This window comes from Pseudonaja textilis, chromosome 1, assembly GCF_049901715.1.
Source record: "Pseudonaja textilis isolate UNSWEBS1 chromosome 1, rPseTex1.2, whole genome shotgun sequence".
In the NCBI taxonomy this organism is placed as follows: domain Eukaryota; kingdom Metazoa; phylum Chordata; class Lepidosauria; order Squamata; family Elapidae; genus Pseudonaja; species Pseudonaja textilis.
This window is the reverse complement of record NC_141990.1, coordinates 80,982,339-80,999,928: the sequence shown is the minus strand read 5'-3', so window position 1 is coordinate 80,999,928 and position 17,590 is coordinate 80,982,339. Positions and strand designations below refer to the sequence as shown.

The window sequence follows — 17,590 nt, the reverse complement described above, 5'->3', positions numbered from 1 at the left end:
TGCTCTTCTACCTCACATTTTTGTTTTACCTGCTGTTCATTTAGTTTCCTTTGAATCTCCTCGGAATCACAAGTTTCATAGACAATGGCTTTGGATAACTCTGATTCAATATGGGCAAGCCAAGATCTTAAGTTGCTCATGTTCTTATCCAATTGCTGGATTGCCACCAAGGTCTCCTTCAGTTTCTTCATCCTGTTAAAAGTCACAGACGATATCATGAGCATGTTTATTCAGGAGCTCTAGATATCTGTCTTTTTAACTAACATATTTTAGCAATTTTTAGTATCAATATAATCTTGAGCTTTAGAATGGATATGAATAACATAACCTAGTACGTTCATTTACAGGCATAAAAAGTATAGATAACAGTGCAAATGATGTTGGTAACTATTAAAAAGTATTTTTTAAAAAAAATATTTTGGTTACAATAATTACTTTTAGATCTTGCAAATAGAAAGCTCCTTTTAATTTTCATTAAGCAATGAATGCTTCAGATTTAATATTTCCAGTGAACAGAAGAATCAGTGTGGTGTAGTGGTTAAGAATTGTATTCAGAATGGGAACTGTAAATGCAGTCGCCTAGAGGTGGAGCTCTCGCCTCACAATCAGGAGGCTGTGAGTTCGATCCTAGGTAGAGGCTAATATTTGCTCCTGCTTGCACAGGGGGTTGGACTAGATGACCTCCAAGGTCCCGTCCAATTCTGTTATTCTATGTTCTAATCTATTTCACTCTCAGCCATGCAAACTGACTGGATGACTTTGGACCAGTCAATCTATCTCAGTCCAACCTACTTGACAAATTGCTGATGTCTTGAATTGTGCTTAGGGTATATATGATGCCTACTTTATCTTTTTAGTTTTCAGAAGGCACTGAGGAAAGATCCTTATCTTCTAGCCCTAGCCACTTCTTGGAAAGAGAGGTTGGTGATGGGCCTTGATTAAGTTTGTGTGCCTTTGTGTACATCATGATTATTCTCAAGAAAAAATTTCAAGATGGTGATAAAAGAGATACTGTATCAACAGCATCTTTGGAGAAGGATAAAATCTGATAACAGGAAGAATATTTATTAAGGATTACACAGTAGCAATGAGTGATAAAACATAATCATATTCCACTTTAATTTTATTTTCAGAGTGCCATCTGTTAATCTTGTTTAAGGTTGCCTAGTCTTTAGGAAGAGATGAGTAAGAAAGCCATCTGAAAGTTTAATACTGCCCAGAGTTGCTGCTGTCAGATGGGTAGCCATATAAATGTGATAAATGGGGAGTGGGGTTAGGTATCTGTTGGAAAGAATTTGGATTTATTATCACTCCAGCTGTGCAGGGCATGTAAAGTTCATTGACATACGGTCTTACACCTAGGCCAGAGTTTGTGCTTGTTAGTCCTGAAGGATTGGGCAGGGTTCCTTGGATTTGTCAGCTTGGCACTTATATATTAAATTCAAGTCCCTCCCGAGTTGGTCAAGGTTTCCCAAGAGATGATCTCTAGGTGATTCAAGCAGTGATGAGTTTACACTTCAGAGATGGGATGATGAATTCAATCTGTGTTGAGGTAATGGTGATCTGCCCCATCTTCAATAAGCCACTGTTGGACTAAACAGTGTTGGAAAACTTTTATCCCTTCTTCAATATTTCCTTTTTGGGAAAGTTTGTTGAGAAAGTAATTGAATGGCAGCTCCAGAAGACTTTAAAGAAAACTGATTATCGTATCTCTTTAAGTTGAGTTGCAGGCCTGGGCATAGAATAGAGATGGCACTAATCACATTTATGGATGACTTATAACAGACTTGGGAGTGGTTCTCTTTGATCACTAAGCAGCTTTGATACCATTGATCCTTCTGACTTCAAGGGTTGGAAGTACAGTGTTGTAGTAATTCTCCTTCCACTAGAGATGGATTCAGTTGAGGTTGACTGTGGGGTGAGGTCTTACCTGGCCAAAAGTTGAGTTACCCAATTCAGTATCATCAGCACAAAGCTCTTGGCCCTTGCTTTGTGGCAGGCTCAACTCTTTCATTGCTCTTGCTTAGCATTTACATTGTGCAACAGGATCAGATAATCTGTCATAATGGAGTTAGAGATAATTTTTGTGCTGATGATATTGAATTGGGTATCTCAACTTTTGGTCAGTTAAGCCATGTTCTAAAGTTCTGTCTCAGGGTCTGGTGGCTGTAGCAGTCTGGATGGGGAAGAATGGATTCAAACTACTTGGACAGCTGGCACAAAATGCAGTGGTGTAAGATGTTATTTATGCTTGTCTGATAAGATATGACAGAATTAGTCCATCACTTCAGTATTACCTCTGAGATTCGAACGGTCCCAGCTCCTATCTAACTTTCAAAAGGGTTTGGAGACCTGAATTTCCCCCAACATGGTGTCAGAAATACTTGTGCCTGCTATGACTGTTCAACTGTTTATGGCTATTTTAAGCTTCCTGAAGCTGCCTCAATAAGAATACAGTAAATAAATATATTATAAAGTGCCTTCACATTTTCATCATAATGTAAACAATTTTAATAACTTATTGCCTTCCCTTAAAATATAATAAATCTTTTTACCCTCCTGCCATGTCTCATCTCTCATCTATAAACAGAGGTATAAATAATTGAGTTCTGATGTCAGCAAAAAAAAAAAAACATTAAAAATTACCAGAGATAACAATCTATTTAGTTTAACTATGATCAAATAAACCAACTTCATATTCCTTCCTTTTACTTCTGACAGCTTCCCTCTTTAGCCCTTTCAAATAATGATGTAAAACTTGATTTCTTTTCTTTATCCCTTCTTACAAAATTCCTCAAAACTTTTAACAAGCCTCTTTTGTAAATCCCACATAGAAAAATTGTCCAGGTCACTCTCATTTTTTGTTATTTGTATATCCCTTTTAATCATTAAGTCATCAGATAGTTTATTTTGTATGTCCAACATAACATATTTTTCCATGTCATCTTGTAGCCTATTGTTTTTTAAATCCATTTCCAATTTAATCTCAGTCTTGTCATGCAGAATTTGCTCCTGTTCCATAGCAACTTGCAGTCACAGACTTTATATAGATGCAGACACTATTAAAATTAATTACAAGTCCATCATTCAAAAATATCATTCAATAAAGATAGTGTGTGAAAATAAGCTCTCCCTTTTTGGATGCTTGGGCCAAAATTAGTACAAGGAAAGCAGTGCTTCTTTTTATGCACACTTCTGCAATGTGTTTCTTCTCTTTCTGGAAAACAATCCCAGAGAATAATTATAGTAATAGAAATCTTTGTTGGCCAATCTCCTATTGTAATTTTCTTTTGCTTAGTGTCAAGTTTGTTGTTTATTTCAGCGTGCGTCTGATTTTGAAAAACTAAATACCTATCATAGCAGAACTGTCAACAGTCCTTTATTCATGAAATGAACACGTTATTGACTAATGTAACAACTTACTTTAAGTCTTAGTCAGATACTCATGCTGCATACTCTCGCCAAAAATTTACTGTACTTGAGTGTGTAGTTTTTGGAAAGCTACAGTTTCACTAGAGCATGCATCCATTTCAACTGAAAAGATATACAATCATGCATGCAAACACTGCAAGAAATAATTGTAGGCAAAAGTGATCTCCTCTCTGAGATAAAACTGCAACAATATTTATGGAAGCTAACTTTCTTAGCAAAGTGTAACATCTCCCACCATATTGTTTCAAGAAGCTGGGGAGGATTTCTTTTTCTGCAAAAAAAATATCCAACATCCAAAAAGAGCAGGTTGAAATCAGCATATGACAGGTCTAAATTTAACAAGCTTAATCTATAGCTACAGTAAATCTGACTTGCTGAACTTTTTAAATATGTCTTACAATTTGACACTATTGCAATTATTTAGAAGTATTGTTATTGTCGGATAAATATTCTTAACTTTAAATTAATACTTTAAATGTATTACCTCGAATTAAGTACTGGAAACATATTTAAGTTTAAAATACATGCAGGGATAATTTATGGTTTTATTATTGTTCATTAAATAATATGAAAACTTTTTCAGATATATAAACTTTAAAGTATGTTTTAATTGAGCAGATATATTGTGACTCAACTGCACTCTAATGTACCATGAAGTCACAACTATGAATAAATAAGACAGCTGTTTGCTAATAATAACCTTCTTTGAAAAAGAAAGGTGATTTCAAAAATTGCAGTCACATTACTTAATGAAATAAACAGAAAGCAACCCCAAAACATTGTTCTTAATGTCAAATTATATGGATGTTGAAAAAATCATTGGTTGTTTAACCTGAGTAAAATTTTGAAATACTTTTTGAAAGTCTTTTTCAATTTTTTTACATTAATTTTTTTGTATAGTTTGAAAACCATTCCCCACATAATCCTGTTTCCATGCCACATTTACAGTGGAAAAACATGTGACATTCAAATGCATTTTCTATGTATCTTCCTGTGTGTGATATCTTTCATATGTTAATTATAGAAGTTTTTTTTTTTATGGAGCCCATTATTTTTCATGCCCATTTTTCATGGATCTCTTCTTTACCGGGAACCCTTTATTACAAACAATAATAAAACAAAGCATAATAATAAAAGATTCAAAACTTTGCTTGCCTTGACACATCACAATTGCAGTCAGGAAGATCTGAATCCACACTGTGATCGTCTGCCATTTTCAGGGCATGTAAATCCACCAGAACCAGCATTAAATTTTCCACGATAATAATTAAGAGCATTCAATCCAATTATAACTGGAAACTGTGTACTTTGCAGTACTGTGCAAACAGTGCTTACCCTCCAAAGAAAAGTTGGTAAGTCACTGCCTGATAACATGAGACTAAGCTGCGTGACAAGTGGTCATGTTTCTAAATAAAACTTACATTCATCAACATGTGCCAGGGTGATCTTCAGGAATGTAGACTGTGAATGGAGGAGGGGAAGGGTAAAAAAGTGTCCACTATAAATTCTGAGCAGCTGTGGACCAACTTGTCCAAAAAGGCAATCCAGGAAAAAAATGTGTCTGGATGGTGTAATCAAATAAAAATAAAAAGTGGGATATTTGTTCCTTTGCTGGGTACTATGTGAACTTCCTGTTCCTGTTTTATATTTTTTATGAATCTTTCCAACTGTTAGGAGGCATCGCCAAAGGCATTTAAAGTAGCAAGGAAAGGGATTATCCATCTAAAAGAACTGAACTTTGACAAGAGTACAAAACTAAAAGGAAATAGAGTAAAAATAACAACCCATCATTCATACTGTTTTTTTTTCAGATCAATAAACTTTAAACAAGTTAATTTTAGCATTTATTTAATAAAACCATGCTAAAATAGTATACTTTAAATATTGTATTTAAATTTAACTGCTATTAACTTCTTGAAGAACAAGTTAATATTTATTTATATTGAAGGCTTTCTATTATAATTCTAAATGGCTGAAAAATGGAAAGCTATAAATGTGTCTTAAATATAATTTTCCTTTCAGTCATGACAGGCTAATAAAAACATGTTGTTGTCTCAATACCGCTGCTTTAGATTTTCTATCTTCATGGTATTACTTGCTTGAAAACCACATCCTGAGGAACTATCTAGTATCACAAAACGTAACAATTCCTGCTTTAATGAATCTATTTGTATTGGTACTTGCAGCCAACTTGACATGAAAACCTTTTATAGAAGAGATTTATGCTGCCACAACAAAATAGTAGGTACCAATGAATCACAGAAAATTACAAAATAATTAAATGGAAACCAAATGGTTAAGTACCAATTGAGAAACGGGTAATATACTGTAGAAGCTTCTGATGTGCAACTGGTGTTATTCTTCTGATGGCAGCAGACTAAAGGATTGATCCTGTTCTAGAGGTGAGAGGCAGGGCATTTTGCAACAGAAGGATATTGTAAATGCTAAAGTGTAATCTCTGTAAACAGATCATCTGTAAATCTTTCTTTTTGACTGGGTCTTAACATGAAAGTTAGACTGTTTTGTTTTGTTTTTATTTTTTGTGAGTATTTGTATTTATACCCCACTTGCCAAGATCAGAAGTACTACTGAACACATGCATGCCTACAGACACATAGCATACATACCTGGCTGCAATGAGATCTAAAAGATGTTGCCACCTGTCATTGACCTTGCCAAGTTTATACCCAATCTCCTGAGCTTTGTTTTCATGGCTTGCTTTAGCAAGGCGTTCTCCCATTTCCTGAAGCTGCTTTTTATTCTCTTGGGCAACTGCAATTTCATCCTGATAATCCTAAAATGACAGAAGAACATAAAAAACCCCAGTAAGCATCTTAAGAAAATCTTCTTGCTTAGAGCAACAAATGGTTCCTTAGTTCCTCTTATCTGGGAAGGTTATGTCCCAATAATATCTAAAGATGATATCCTGTTCTATAATTCTGAAAGGTTTTATAGGAGATGATAATCTAACATACATAGAAAACAAGAAAATAAAATCCCCCAAAGACTTCAAATTGTTCAGTTTAGCCAAATTAGTGACACTGTGGTGTGTTGAAATATAAAACCCAGATTTTCCAGCCAACGTGGCCTTTATAAAGACCATCATATTATCAAAGACCATACAGGATCGTATCCAAGATTTTTCTGAACGGCTTCCTGGGATATAGCATGTTGCAGTTCTGATAAACTAGGGAATATTTATGGAATGGTCTGCAATAGTAAAGAAGAAGCCCTGTACCTTTTTGAGTTTTTCAATCATTTCTTCAATGAGGATATCTCCATTCTGGGAAACTTTACTCTCCATTTGTGTCAACCATTCACAGAGATCTTTGTTCTTCTCACTGAAGACTGCCCATTCATTCAGCCTCTCACTCACTTGCTGCCTCCTCAAGGAAACCTTTATAAAGATGTGCAGGGAGAAAGCTAGATTACAATAACAAGGAAAGTTAGGCATAATGTTCACCTAGCACTAAGATTGCTGAATCTTAGTGCTGGGTGAAAAAGAGAGATAAAGTTTCAACCATACATGATTTCTTTCACAGCTTCACAATAGTTATTAATCTTAGGTTACTTCTGGCCAAATTGTAATGAGAAAGACAGTTGTACACAAATACTAAAAGCTACCAGACATGTAATTAGGTTCCAGAGGAAGATAAAGGAATCCAGGCTTCTCAGTTGCAGGCATAAAGGTGTAGCTCATATAATGGCAGTCAGGTAGATATATCTACAGCCTAGATAACTATGTTTAGATCTCAGATTACACATAAAAGTAGAGATTACTTTTAAATATAGAGCTGCAACTAGTTGCAAAGACACAGCATCTTTCAACAACTATGCCATTAAAAAGAAAAAAAAGGGGTGTGCTATTTTTGAAGTAGTTTTCCCAATGCGATAAATTCTAAGACTATGTGATCAGATTTCTTGATCCTGTTGCTACTGAAATTGTTAATTTGGTCTATAACCCAACTGGCTTTTTAAAAAAATGCTAAGCATACAAACCTGTTAGGCAACTGAATTTTAAAAAATGTGGCTTCCACTGATAAAAAAAAAACATTACTGCAATAGTATTTAAACGGTTTGCATCCTGCAATATCTCCTATAAATAACACAGATATTGGTGAATTTATTTCGTATTTATTTATTGGTTTGTTTATGGGATTTAGTCCCATATCAGTCTGTTAATCCATGCCCAAGAAGTGGATACGGATAACATAAATAAAAAACCCCACACAAAATAGGAATGATATGTTAAATGAATAACAAATTACAAGAACAGATTAGGTTACTGTCACTCCTAATCACTCAATCAGTCCATTATGGCCTTCAAAAGAACTAAGTATTTACCAACTTCTAGAAGGCCATTTGGGAGAGAGTATCCTGCAAGCTCAGAAGGATGGCTACTAATAAAGAAAGACTTAGGGTCTCTGATGTTTCCATCTGATCCCATCAGATCTGACATGTAATTGAAAAGGAAATAGAAGAATGGCAACAAAATGTCCTCAGAATAAATGTATAACATCATTTCTTAAACCTTAAAATGTAGATCAAAAGAAGATTAAGCAGAAGCAAATCAAACCTAGAAAAATATATATTTTTATACTTTTTCAACAATCTAAGTTTTACTTACTGCACCTGCTTCTTCTTTTCTATAAATGTAGTTCCTTCTCAGCTTATGTATTTCCTTTACTGAGAAAGGAAACACTTAAAAGAATTGCCGCAGCCCATATTTAAATATGTAAAATGATTCTAATTTCCTTTTGTGTTTTTTTTCATACCCCAGTATCAAAAACTATTCTAATTCTTCTCTGTGGACCTAATCTCCTCTATTGCATGGCGAACAACTGGTCAAGCCAAGCAGGGAAAAATGCAAATTTGCCAATGCCTCAAGATCAGAAATAAGGAATTAGTTGTTCAGTGTGTGCAGCATAAATTTTTCATTTATTTAACTCTGTCCTCCTCCCCCACCTTCCAATACAGCCAGCATGCATTCTGTCTCTTGAGCCTTCAAAGAATAAGCCCAACCAAGTAATGTGCTGTGAACATGCAACTATGAACATGCAACAGTATTGGGATGCTCTTCTCAGCCAACCTAAGTAGATGATAGAGGATGGCATCTAAACTCTTGGTGAAGGTGTTTATACAAAAGTTAAAGCATTGCTATATTTATTTGTTTCCAAACTTTTATAGCACACACCAATCCGACTTTGAACAGGGTATGATAAAGTCAAGATAGTTAGATACTGAAGTTCAGATACAAATAAAGAGAAATAATCAATAACAGAATCAAACCTTCTGTCATTCTTTAACTAGTCAGAGTAAGGGTATCCTTATGGGTAGTCCTCATTCATTTATGGTAATTGGGACGGAATTTCCATCACTAAGCAATGTGGCTGTAAAGCACAATGTCATGTGACTATACTGCTTTGCAACAGAAATTCACGCACTTCTGGTTGCTGTCATTAAAAGAATCCCATCCCATTGTTAAGTGAGGACAAAAAAGGATGCAAACAATGAACAGATGACTGCAAGATGCTTTAATACTGTAACTGTGAGTAGGGTGCCAAGTGCCCAGATCATGATTACATGACCGCAGAGATAAAGAGTGACTGGCATAAGTGCAAGGATCGGTCATAAGTACCATTCCCTCAGCATTGTGGTAAGCTCGAATAGTCACTGAACAAGTGCTCATTAAATGAGGACCACCTGCATTTCCAATATAAATATGACACAATAATTTACTTACAACACTCAGCAAGCTGATCCCTCTCTAATTACCAAAATCATCTTTGGCTCCTTTTTAAAATGTAGGAATTATAATAGCCTCTCCAATCACAAGGAATCAGAGCTGTCTGGTTAATACAATTAAAAAACAATTAAAAAGCCAGAACTGCCAGAAATCAGCATTTGTCTAATTTACTGTCTAATTTTCATTTACTGTGAAAAACAAATACTTCCTAATTTCCTCCTTGAGCTGGTGCAAGGACAGTCCAAGCACATCTCCATATGCCTCTTTTCCTGTATGTCAGTGTCTTTCTTCGATCTAAGGATGGCTTAAGGTTTCATGCTCGGGGGTTTCTCTTATATTCTGCACTAAACTATTGCGTTGGAATGACAGGGACCTGGTCTGAAATGACATGCTCTATCAGCAATCTTGCCATTCCAACTGATTCTACCGGTTTCCTTGGGATCTTTCCCTTCTGCCGATAGCTGATCTTGTTGTTCATCCTGTACTCAACATTTGACTCTAATGTGGCTAAGATTCCTGGTGCCTGAAACTTTTTTTAATGTTTTCTTTGTAAAGGGATTGATCAAGCAGTCATCTGACCAATAAGCAAAGCAAATGTCCCTGATATTGATTATGCTTTCTGGGTTTCCTGAATGCTCTGGAATATACAATATGAAAATTTAGATTCTATGAGTACAATATGTTTGTCTGCTTGTCTTTTCACGTGACTGGTCCATATACTGACATGCAGTTGAACAAACAGCCAAGAAATACAAACATTTTAAGTCTTTGCTGCTACCTACTGGTTGAAAGGTAGATTTGTGAAACTTAGAAAGTGAAAAGGCCTAAAAATGACTGACTAACTAAACCATCCCTGACTTTAGACAAACTGAAAGAACAACTGAATGGACTCAGCTCATATATTATTCAATTTGTTTGGCATAAAATAAAATAATATAAAAATCCAGTATGTTTACCGGATTTATCAATTTTTTGTATTTATATATGTATCGTCTATCTTACATTTCTTAACACATATGGATAGTTGAAACTTAGGGCTCTTCCTGCACCTCTTTCTTACAGTTGATTTTTAAATTAACTACAGCTGCCTTCATTGAGAATTTTTAGATGTTTTGGTTTTAAGTGTCTTCCTCTTAAAGGTTTCAACACTGTTTCTTCTGGATCCAAAAATCCAGCCAACAGTAAGATTCCATTGTCAAATACACTAGGTAAAATCTCATGCAAATCGTTAGTTTCTCTTTGCTTTAAGAGTGCAGAAGAATAATATAGCATCATGAAACAGCTTTGACAGGTATTTATACTTTTGTTGAACTGAAACATCTTTTAAAGCAGCAGCTAAATATTTATAGGTAGAAAAAGCAACCTTAAAAGAAAACAAGGACTTGATTTGCTTGCTTAGAATTTTGGCCTCAGCAAAAGATAGGCATTTATCTCTCTTTTACTATCTATTCATCTGGAGTGTCTCAATGTGTTTAAAGTGAAATCAAGTGGAAAGCTGAAAAAAAAAAGGCTAAAAGAAGATTCATTTTGTTTTCATATATCCAGGAAGGCATATTTTCTTCTGCTAAGAAAACAAACCAGGATTTGTTGGGGCAGGTTTTTGGGTGGGAAGAATTGGCACTTAGGAAATTTTTTATCAGTTGACTTGCAACTTGTGATATTAAGATTTTTTATAATTGTGCAGTAATCTTGTAGGAATGGCATTCTAATCCTGTATTTATTATACATATCCCAAATTACAACTAAGAAGATTAAAGAAGAATTATACTAGTTAATTGAGCATTCAAATCCAGGTTTATCATATTTAAATCCAATGTTTCAGACATTAAAGTATGTTGTAATTCAGCAATTGCCTAGTAGTCTGCACAAATCAGACTATCCTAACAGGAAAAGTATTATTTTTGTATTTGTTTTGGCAGGTGATATTATTGTACCTGGTGACTTAGTTCGTCCCATTGTCTGCGCAACAATTCAATACGTTCACTGAGTACCGAAATGTCCTCCGCACTAATGAAAGTAGACAGGGTCTCCTTTAATAAGTTCAAATGAGAAAGATCACTTGTCCATCCCTCAGCAGTGCTCTCTAGTTCCTATTTTGGAGAAAGAAATTCTTTAAAGTATGTAGAAGTAAATATTCATTTTTAAAAATTTTATACAGTACTGCAGAACAAAAAAGAAAATTTAAAAAACAATCAAAATGAATAATTATGATGAACAAAAGCAGTTTCCAGACTTATCTTAAAAAGAATACTTGGTGTTTTGGTTTACTTCAAATGTACGTTTTTAATAACTGATACAGTATTAAACTTTGATAGAGGCAAGGCTAAGAATGACCTCGCTCTTCAGCTTTTTAAAAATATTCCAAGCATGACAGAATTAACTACTTCAATGAAAATATATTTGTCTGTAAGTCATCTGTTACTCCGTTCATCATCACCATCACCATCATTATCTTTTAACGACCCCATAATCCCTTGTAGGGTGGAGTCTGGGGAACTGAATGGAGCTAGCAGGGTCTTTAATGGCCGGATGCCTTTCCTGTCACCAATGCAGAGTTTTGTTCCGCAGATATATTCTCATTGTGCCCAGAGAGAGAAATATCTGCCTCTACCTTGGATTGAACTCAATCCAATTTGCCTCCTGACTGTGAGGCAAGAGCTCCACCTCTGGGCCACTGTACCACTCCTTCCTGTTGCTCTATGCATAATACAATAAAATGGAAATGAGCTGTCCTGATTGCATTCTATGTTATATTACCTCTCTTTAGAATCAGACTGCAATATGTATTACTACTGTACCTTGCAGCGAATCTGCTCTGCATGGAGCTCATCATGATGGTCTGGCAATGCTTGGGAAAGCTTCTTCTTCAGGGATTTTAAGTTTTCCAAGGAATTTGACATGCCCTTTTCACACTTTTCCCAGTCCTGAATGGAAGAATATAAATTTAATGTCCCTCAATTGAAGCAAAGGAAGAACAGAGAAGATAGGTTCTCAAACCTAACAATTTAGGGTCCTAATTACCTTCATTTCCTCTAGCACACAAAGCAGGGTACACATTTTCATCTAATTTTTCACTGAACTTTGTTGCAGCAAGAAAGAGCAAGTGGCTCTAAGTCACTCAGTAAACTTCAGTGACCGAGAGTGGACTTGAACTTTTATCCAACATCTTAACCATTACACTACACAATAGATTTGATCAAACCATGACAATATATAAATTGGATCTGTGGCTATAGAAAGCACAAGCTTTATTCACAAGTGACTAAGATATCAGAGCTGAAGAAACTTCTTGGAAGAGAAACCAAATGATTTCAAAGAAAAATCCAGTTGCCTTTTGAAAAAGCACCTTGGGGACAAGTGATTCAGATCTAATGAGGTTTGACTATATAAAGTCAGATCCTGAATTTACAACAGTTAACACTGTATTAATTTCCTGTGAGAAAAGTAGAAGGCATAAAGGAAAGAGGAAAGTTGAATGTAATACAATCAAATATTGTAACTGGCAACTTTAATTGCAGGAAGAGTTTATTAGAATCACAGTATTTTGGATTCCTTTAACGGGTATATACAGAAATGAGAGTTATTGAATATTGAATGTAATGCATTGATTTAATTTGATCATTAAAAAAATTAGAAAGTTCACATCTAAACAATTGCTTAAAATAGCAAAATTCTATTTCATTCTTTTTTCTTGCCATGTTTGCAATACGGCAGTTTAAAGATTTCCCACTTCCATTATATTGGTGTAGAACTTATAAGCATGCCTGCAAACGTAATCTAATTCTATCCCCCAAAACAGCATAGTTATGCATGCACACACACAAGCATTTCCTTATATCAAAAAGGTACTTCGTTTAAAACCTCTGGGTCTCTTTCTCTGAAATTGGTAATTTTATTATCTATTGTTATCTTTTCTGTTGAAATAATGTTTCTGTTTCATCAATATTCAATAAAAGGAATAATTTTGTCAAACTGATGCCCAAAACCAAATAGTTAGTCTCTGAAAATAGGTTTGTTTTGCAATAAAGGATTGTGTGACTTCATATTCATCAAATAGATTATTTTCCTACTCATTGCTTTCTATTAAATAATGAATTAATTCATTCTTTCATGCATGCATGTACATGCAATCCTTGGATTATATAAACTGCAATTGGGACTGGGATTGCTTACTTAGCAACCACAAGCTCCAAAGTCCCAGTTGTTGTTCTAAATTCTAACTGAAGTGGGGAGTCCTACTTAAGGAGCATGGGGGTCACACAGCTGCCAGTGGGGTGGGGAATGTGGCTGGCAGACACTTGGGAGCACAAATGAGTTGATGGAGGGTGTGTGTGAGGACTGGTGTAGGCCATGGTTTGGAAGGGACAGCTTTGGGCAGGGTTGCTATGGAGGACTTGCACTTATTGGGGTGTAATGTTCCCTGGTGGCTTTCCCATTGAATTTGCTTGTGGGAAGCTGGCAAGGAAGGTCACAAATGATGATCATATAATGTGGCTCACTGCATTGTTCAGTTATGTGAATTGGGCAGCCATGTGCCAAGATCGTGATCACATGGATGCAAGGATGCTGCAATGGCCAGAACTTTGAGGACTAATCATAAGTCCATTTTTTTCAGCACTGTTGTAACTTTGAACAGTGGCTGAAACAATGGATGTACACTACTTATAGTGTCCAAATGTATTGGGTCTGTCAACACAAAAGGTTTTTTTTAAAGCATTCTGAAGGTTTGCTAACTTTGCTAAATTGAAAGGGAATGAATAAACACACTCAATAATAGTAAAGTCTGCATCAGTCTCTTCCATTTGTTTATACCTCTACTGCACTTATTCCTGCCCAATATAAAAAAGAAGAAATTGTCATCATCATAATATCAACAAAAATAATAACGTTTCTTTGTTTCTTTGTGAGCCCAAATGTTAATTCCTGTTCCTTGAAATATCTCTAATTTACACGAAGTGCCATTTCTACACTCTGAAATCCCTTGCTTTCCATAATTTCATTTCTTGTCTTGTAAACTACTTGACACGTTCTATTTTCTGGTTTGTAAGTTGCTTGAACACTGCACAATTAATTACACAATAAATTAAAGCAAAGATTGTGGAATAATATTTTTAAGAGCAGGACTTAATGTACACATTAATGTACTACAGTGTTCAGTGTACTTTTAAAGTATCAACAGTCAAAAAGTAACAGTGCATAAATAATAAAATATAGGGATATATTACGCAGAATATATTTCTACATAAACGTGGCTTCTGTAGGCTAATTTTAAAATATGGATTCTAGGATATGGTTCAAATATCAGTAAAATCAATAATAACACAGACAACTCACGTACTTTATACCAAAGAAACACAAACAGCATACAGAAAGCATGATTTGTAGTGCCATAGGTCAGCCTTCTGCAACTACATCTTTCTGAATCTATCTAGATTCAGAAGGCACTAGGTTAGGGAACATCGCCATAGGTAAGACATACAGTATAAGATCTCAGAAAACCGATCTCAGAATTTTATCTATTTACATGTAACATGCAACAAAAACAAGCAAGGTCAATGTCCTGGCAATTCAGTTTTTCAAAGAAGTAGCCTTATTTGATTTTTAAAGATTAATTTAAATGAACCCACTTTTAAGAGTAAGGTGAGCTGCTTTTTCTGTTCTTCAAGTCTGAGGTTTGCTAACTTCCAGCACTCTTGGATTTCTGTAAGTTCCTTTTGTAGCGATGCTTCTGTCTCACCATCAGCACAGAGTAACAGCTGTTTTCCACCTTCCACTGTTAAAATGTAGCTCCCTTGTTGGCGAAGGAGCACTTTCTCTTTGAGCTGGGAAGACCAAACACATTCCAGAAAAATCACTCTAATTTCATAAAATTGTCAGATAGGTCAGACAGTAGTATCCTAAATCACAGGATGAGTGTGGACTTTTAAACTTTGAAAATGTAATCACCTCTGCATGAAAAGCAGGTAGTATAATGACACTTTGCAGCAAGTATTTCATCAGCTGTTATTGTTTTTTGTTCTTTTCCTTTCCTTTATTCCATTCTTATTTAATAAACTCTTCCCTATGATTTTTTTTTGTAATTTCCCCATTATCTGTTCAGAAGGTTCAAATCAAAAGCTGAAGTTTTTGGTAGAAAGAGCCCTTCAATGTTATATTATATAAAGGTCTTTGCAAGAAGTTAATTATGCTACAACGTAAGATATGAAGGAATTTTTCCAGGATCATATTCAGTCTAGGAAATCCAAACACTGTTGTAAACTGAGGATGCTATATTAAAGTGTCCCTGGGAAAAAACACCATACATTTCATAATATTCTTCGAGCCTATAGATGTGGCTATTTGGAGCTAAGCTCTGTTAAGTTTTTTTCTTCAAAGGAAAAACAAGAAAATCCAGCTGAGTCCTGAAAAAGCACATAACCTGGGTGACTGGGAATCTCTACAAACTAGCTATACAATTTGGGATGAACACCTTTGAATGGTGTTGGAGTAGGAATGGATTTTCAGAGAAAAATTGCAGACTACAGGAACCAGGAGTAACTACTCAGGTAACTGTGATGATATCTCCAAGTGCTTCAATGGCCCTTTAAAAGGATGCAAATGACCAGCTATCTGCAAGGAATATAAATCCTTTCATTTCCCCACTATTCTGTCAGAGCAGAAGAAGCTTCTTGGATAAGAAGTGAAATGACTTTAAAGAAAAAACAAGGAAGTCCAGTTACCTCCTGAAAAAGCACCTTTGAGACAACCATGACCTGGATAACTGAGAATCTCTACAGACTGTTAAGAAAGTCTTCACTTTGCTTAATAATTGCAGTTATACCCGAATAAATAAGTACAGTGAAATATCTAATTTGTTCCATTAAGTGATACCAGAATCTATTTAGATTGAAAATGGTCTGCCAATAGTTACCCGCATTTCATCCAATAGGGCTCTAGCTTTATGCAGTGGGATAGGAACACTGCCCAGCCCACTTGCTGATTGACAAGTCACTTCCACCAGCCACTTGCGCAATTTCTCTGCCATTTCTCTGTATCGTTGCCACTGACGAATCTGACTGTCAATGATGCCCCTTCTCTGCTGGGCTCTACGAATTACCCCTTGCCACTGATTACTAAGTAATGCCAGTTTCAAATTGAATTCATCCCTTAAAAAAGGAAAAACGAAAAAAAAGTGTTTAGTATAGAAATAAAGTGAGTCAAACAAAGGAACCAGAATGGCTAACAACTATGATAAATTGATTTCTGTTACTGTGTTGTAAAATCCATTTGCCTTTGAAAAACTTCCACTGAGAACTTCTAAAATTAACTTTGTAATAGTCAGATGAAGAGTTTGCCATAGTTACACTTTTTTTCTGCAGAAAACAGTACTGCCAATCCAAATTCTTATGTATGAAATAAGGGCAAAAGGGAACCGCAATTACAGCTAAAATCTATATTGATTAGAGGTGAACAAGCAGAATATGTAACAGAAAGCAAATGCACCATTAGTAATACTAGTCATGTAAAATGAAATCTCACAAATAGTAGGAGTTCATTATTATAATGTGCCAATAGTTTGGGGAAAATAAATGCATATTAGATAAAAAGGCAAAGCTTTCAAACATGAAACAGTTGGAAAGTCAGAATTTTTTTACAATACACATTTTACCTGTCATCCACCTGCCCTTGCTCCAGAAGGTTGTGGCCATCCATGATGATAGAATGTAAAATCTGTTGCCGACTAAACATCTCTGCTTGGAACAGCTAAAGAACAAAAAGTTTTTAAAAGTGAATTTCAAATGAGCTAAACAAAACAAAGCCTGACTCCAAAATAAAAGTTTAACCTTTCTAATATACTTAGGATGTATGATATTTTTAGATGGATAGGTAATTGGACATTTTTTAAAAAAAAGCAAAGTAGCTAATTATAGGTTAATTTGGTCTACAGTGTATTTTAAAAACCTAATAGCGATTAAAAAAAAGTGGTCCATTTTAATGGCTTTTATATCAGTGACTATATTCATGTTAAATTTTATCTTGCAAATATGACACATAGACAATACAGATGCAAATGTGTAATTTACAAATATGTAATAGTGCCCTCTTTTCAGGGGTGGGATCCTACTGGCATAACAACTGGTTTGTTGAGTGCGTGCGTTACAAACGCACTGTACACGCGTGCGCACTATTTACAAATTACCGGCTCTGGCAAGCATTCACCTTTGCCTGCTGACGAGCGGCACTCAGCTGTGCCATGCAAAGCAGCTGAGGAGGAAAAGGCAGGGAATAAAGCACAGCCCAGGTGGGCCAAATGGAAGACCAGAAGATCATGCAGCGAACTGGTTCTGTGTCAGCTGCTCTTCAGAGCTACCGGTTCTATAGAATCAGGCCGAACCAGTAGAATCCCACCCCTGCCCTTTTTCTTTATCAAAT

General features: G+C 35.4%; 1 protein-coding gene across 3 annotated transcripts in view; it reads right to left on the bottom strand.

Moving 5' to 3' along the window:
* Nucleotides 1-17,590, bottom strand: part of SYNE1 (spectrin repeat containing nuclear envelope protein 1) — a 212,762-nt gene that overhangs the window by 41,410 nt on the left and 153,762 nt on the right. For 2 of the 3 annotated variants that reach the window (XM_087939369.1, XM_087939379.1), the window contains exons 108-115: nucleotides 16,827-16,921; nucleotides 16,089-16,323; nucleotides 14,806-15,000; nucleotides 11,977-12,102; nucleotides 11,113-11,268; nucleotides 6,671-6,829; nucleotides 6,060-6,226; nucleotides 30-192 (exon numbers count right to left, since the gene is read on the bottom strand). In XM_087939369.1, coding sequence (XP_087795495.1) covers nucleotides 30-192; nucleotides 6,060-6,226; nucleotides 6,671-6,829; nucleotides 11,113-11,268; nucleotides 11,977-12,102; nucleotides 14,806-15,000; nucleotides 16,089-16,323; nucleotides 16,827-16,921 — 1,296 coding nt within the window. Of the gene's footprint in view, nucleotides 1-29; nucleotides 193-4,587; nucleotides 4,770-6,059; nucleotides 6,227-6,670; nucleotides 6,830-11,112; nucleotides 11,269-11,976; nucleotides 12,103-14,805; nucleotides 15,001-16,088; nucleotides 16,324-16,826; nucleotides 16,922-17,590 lie in introns of those variants that run through there. The other variant, XM_026705017.2, reaches the window with a different exon arrangement.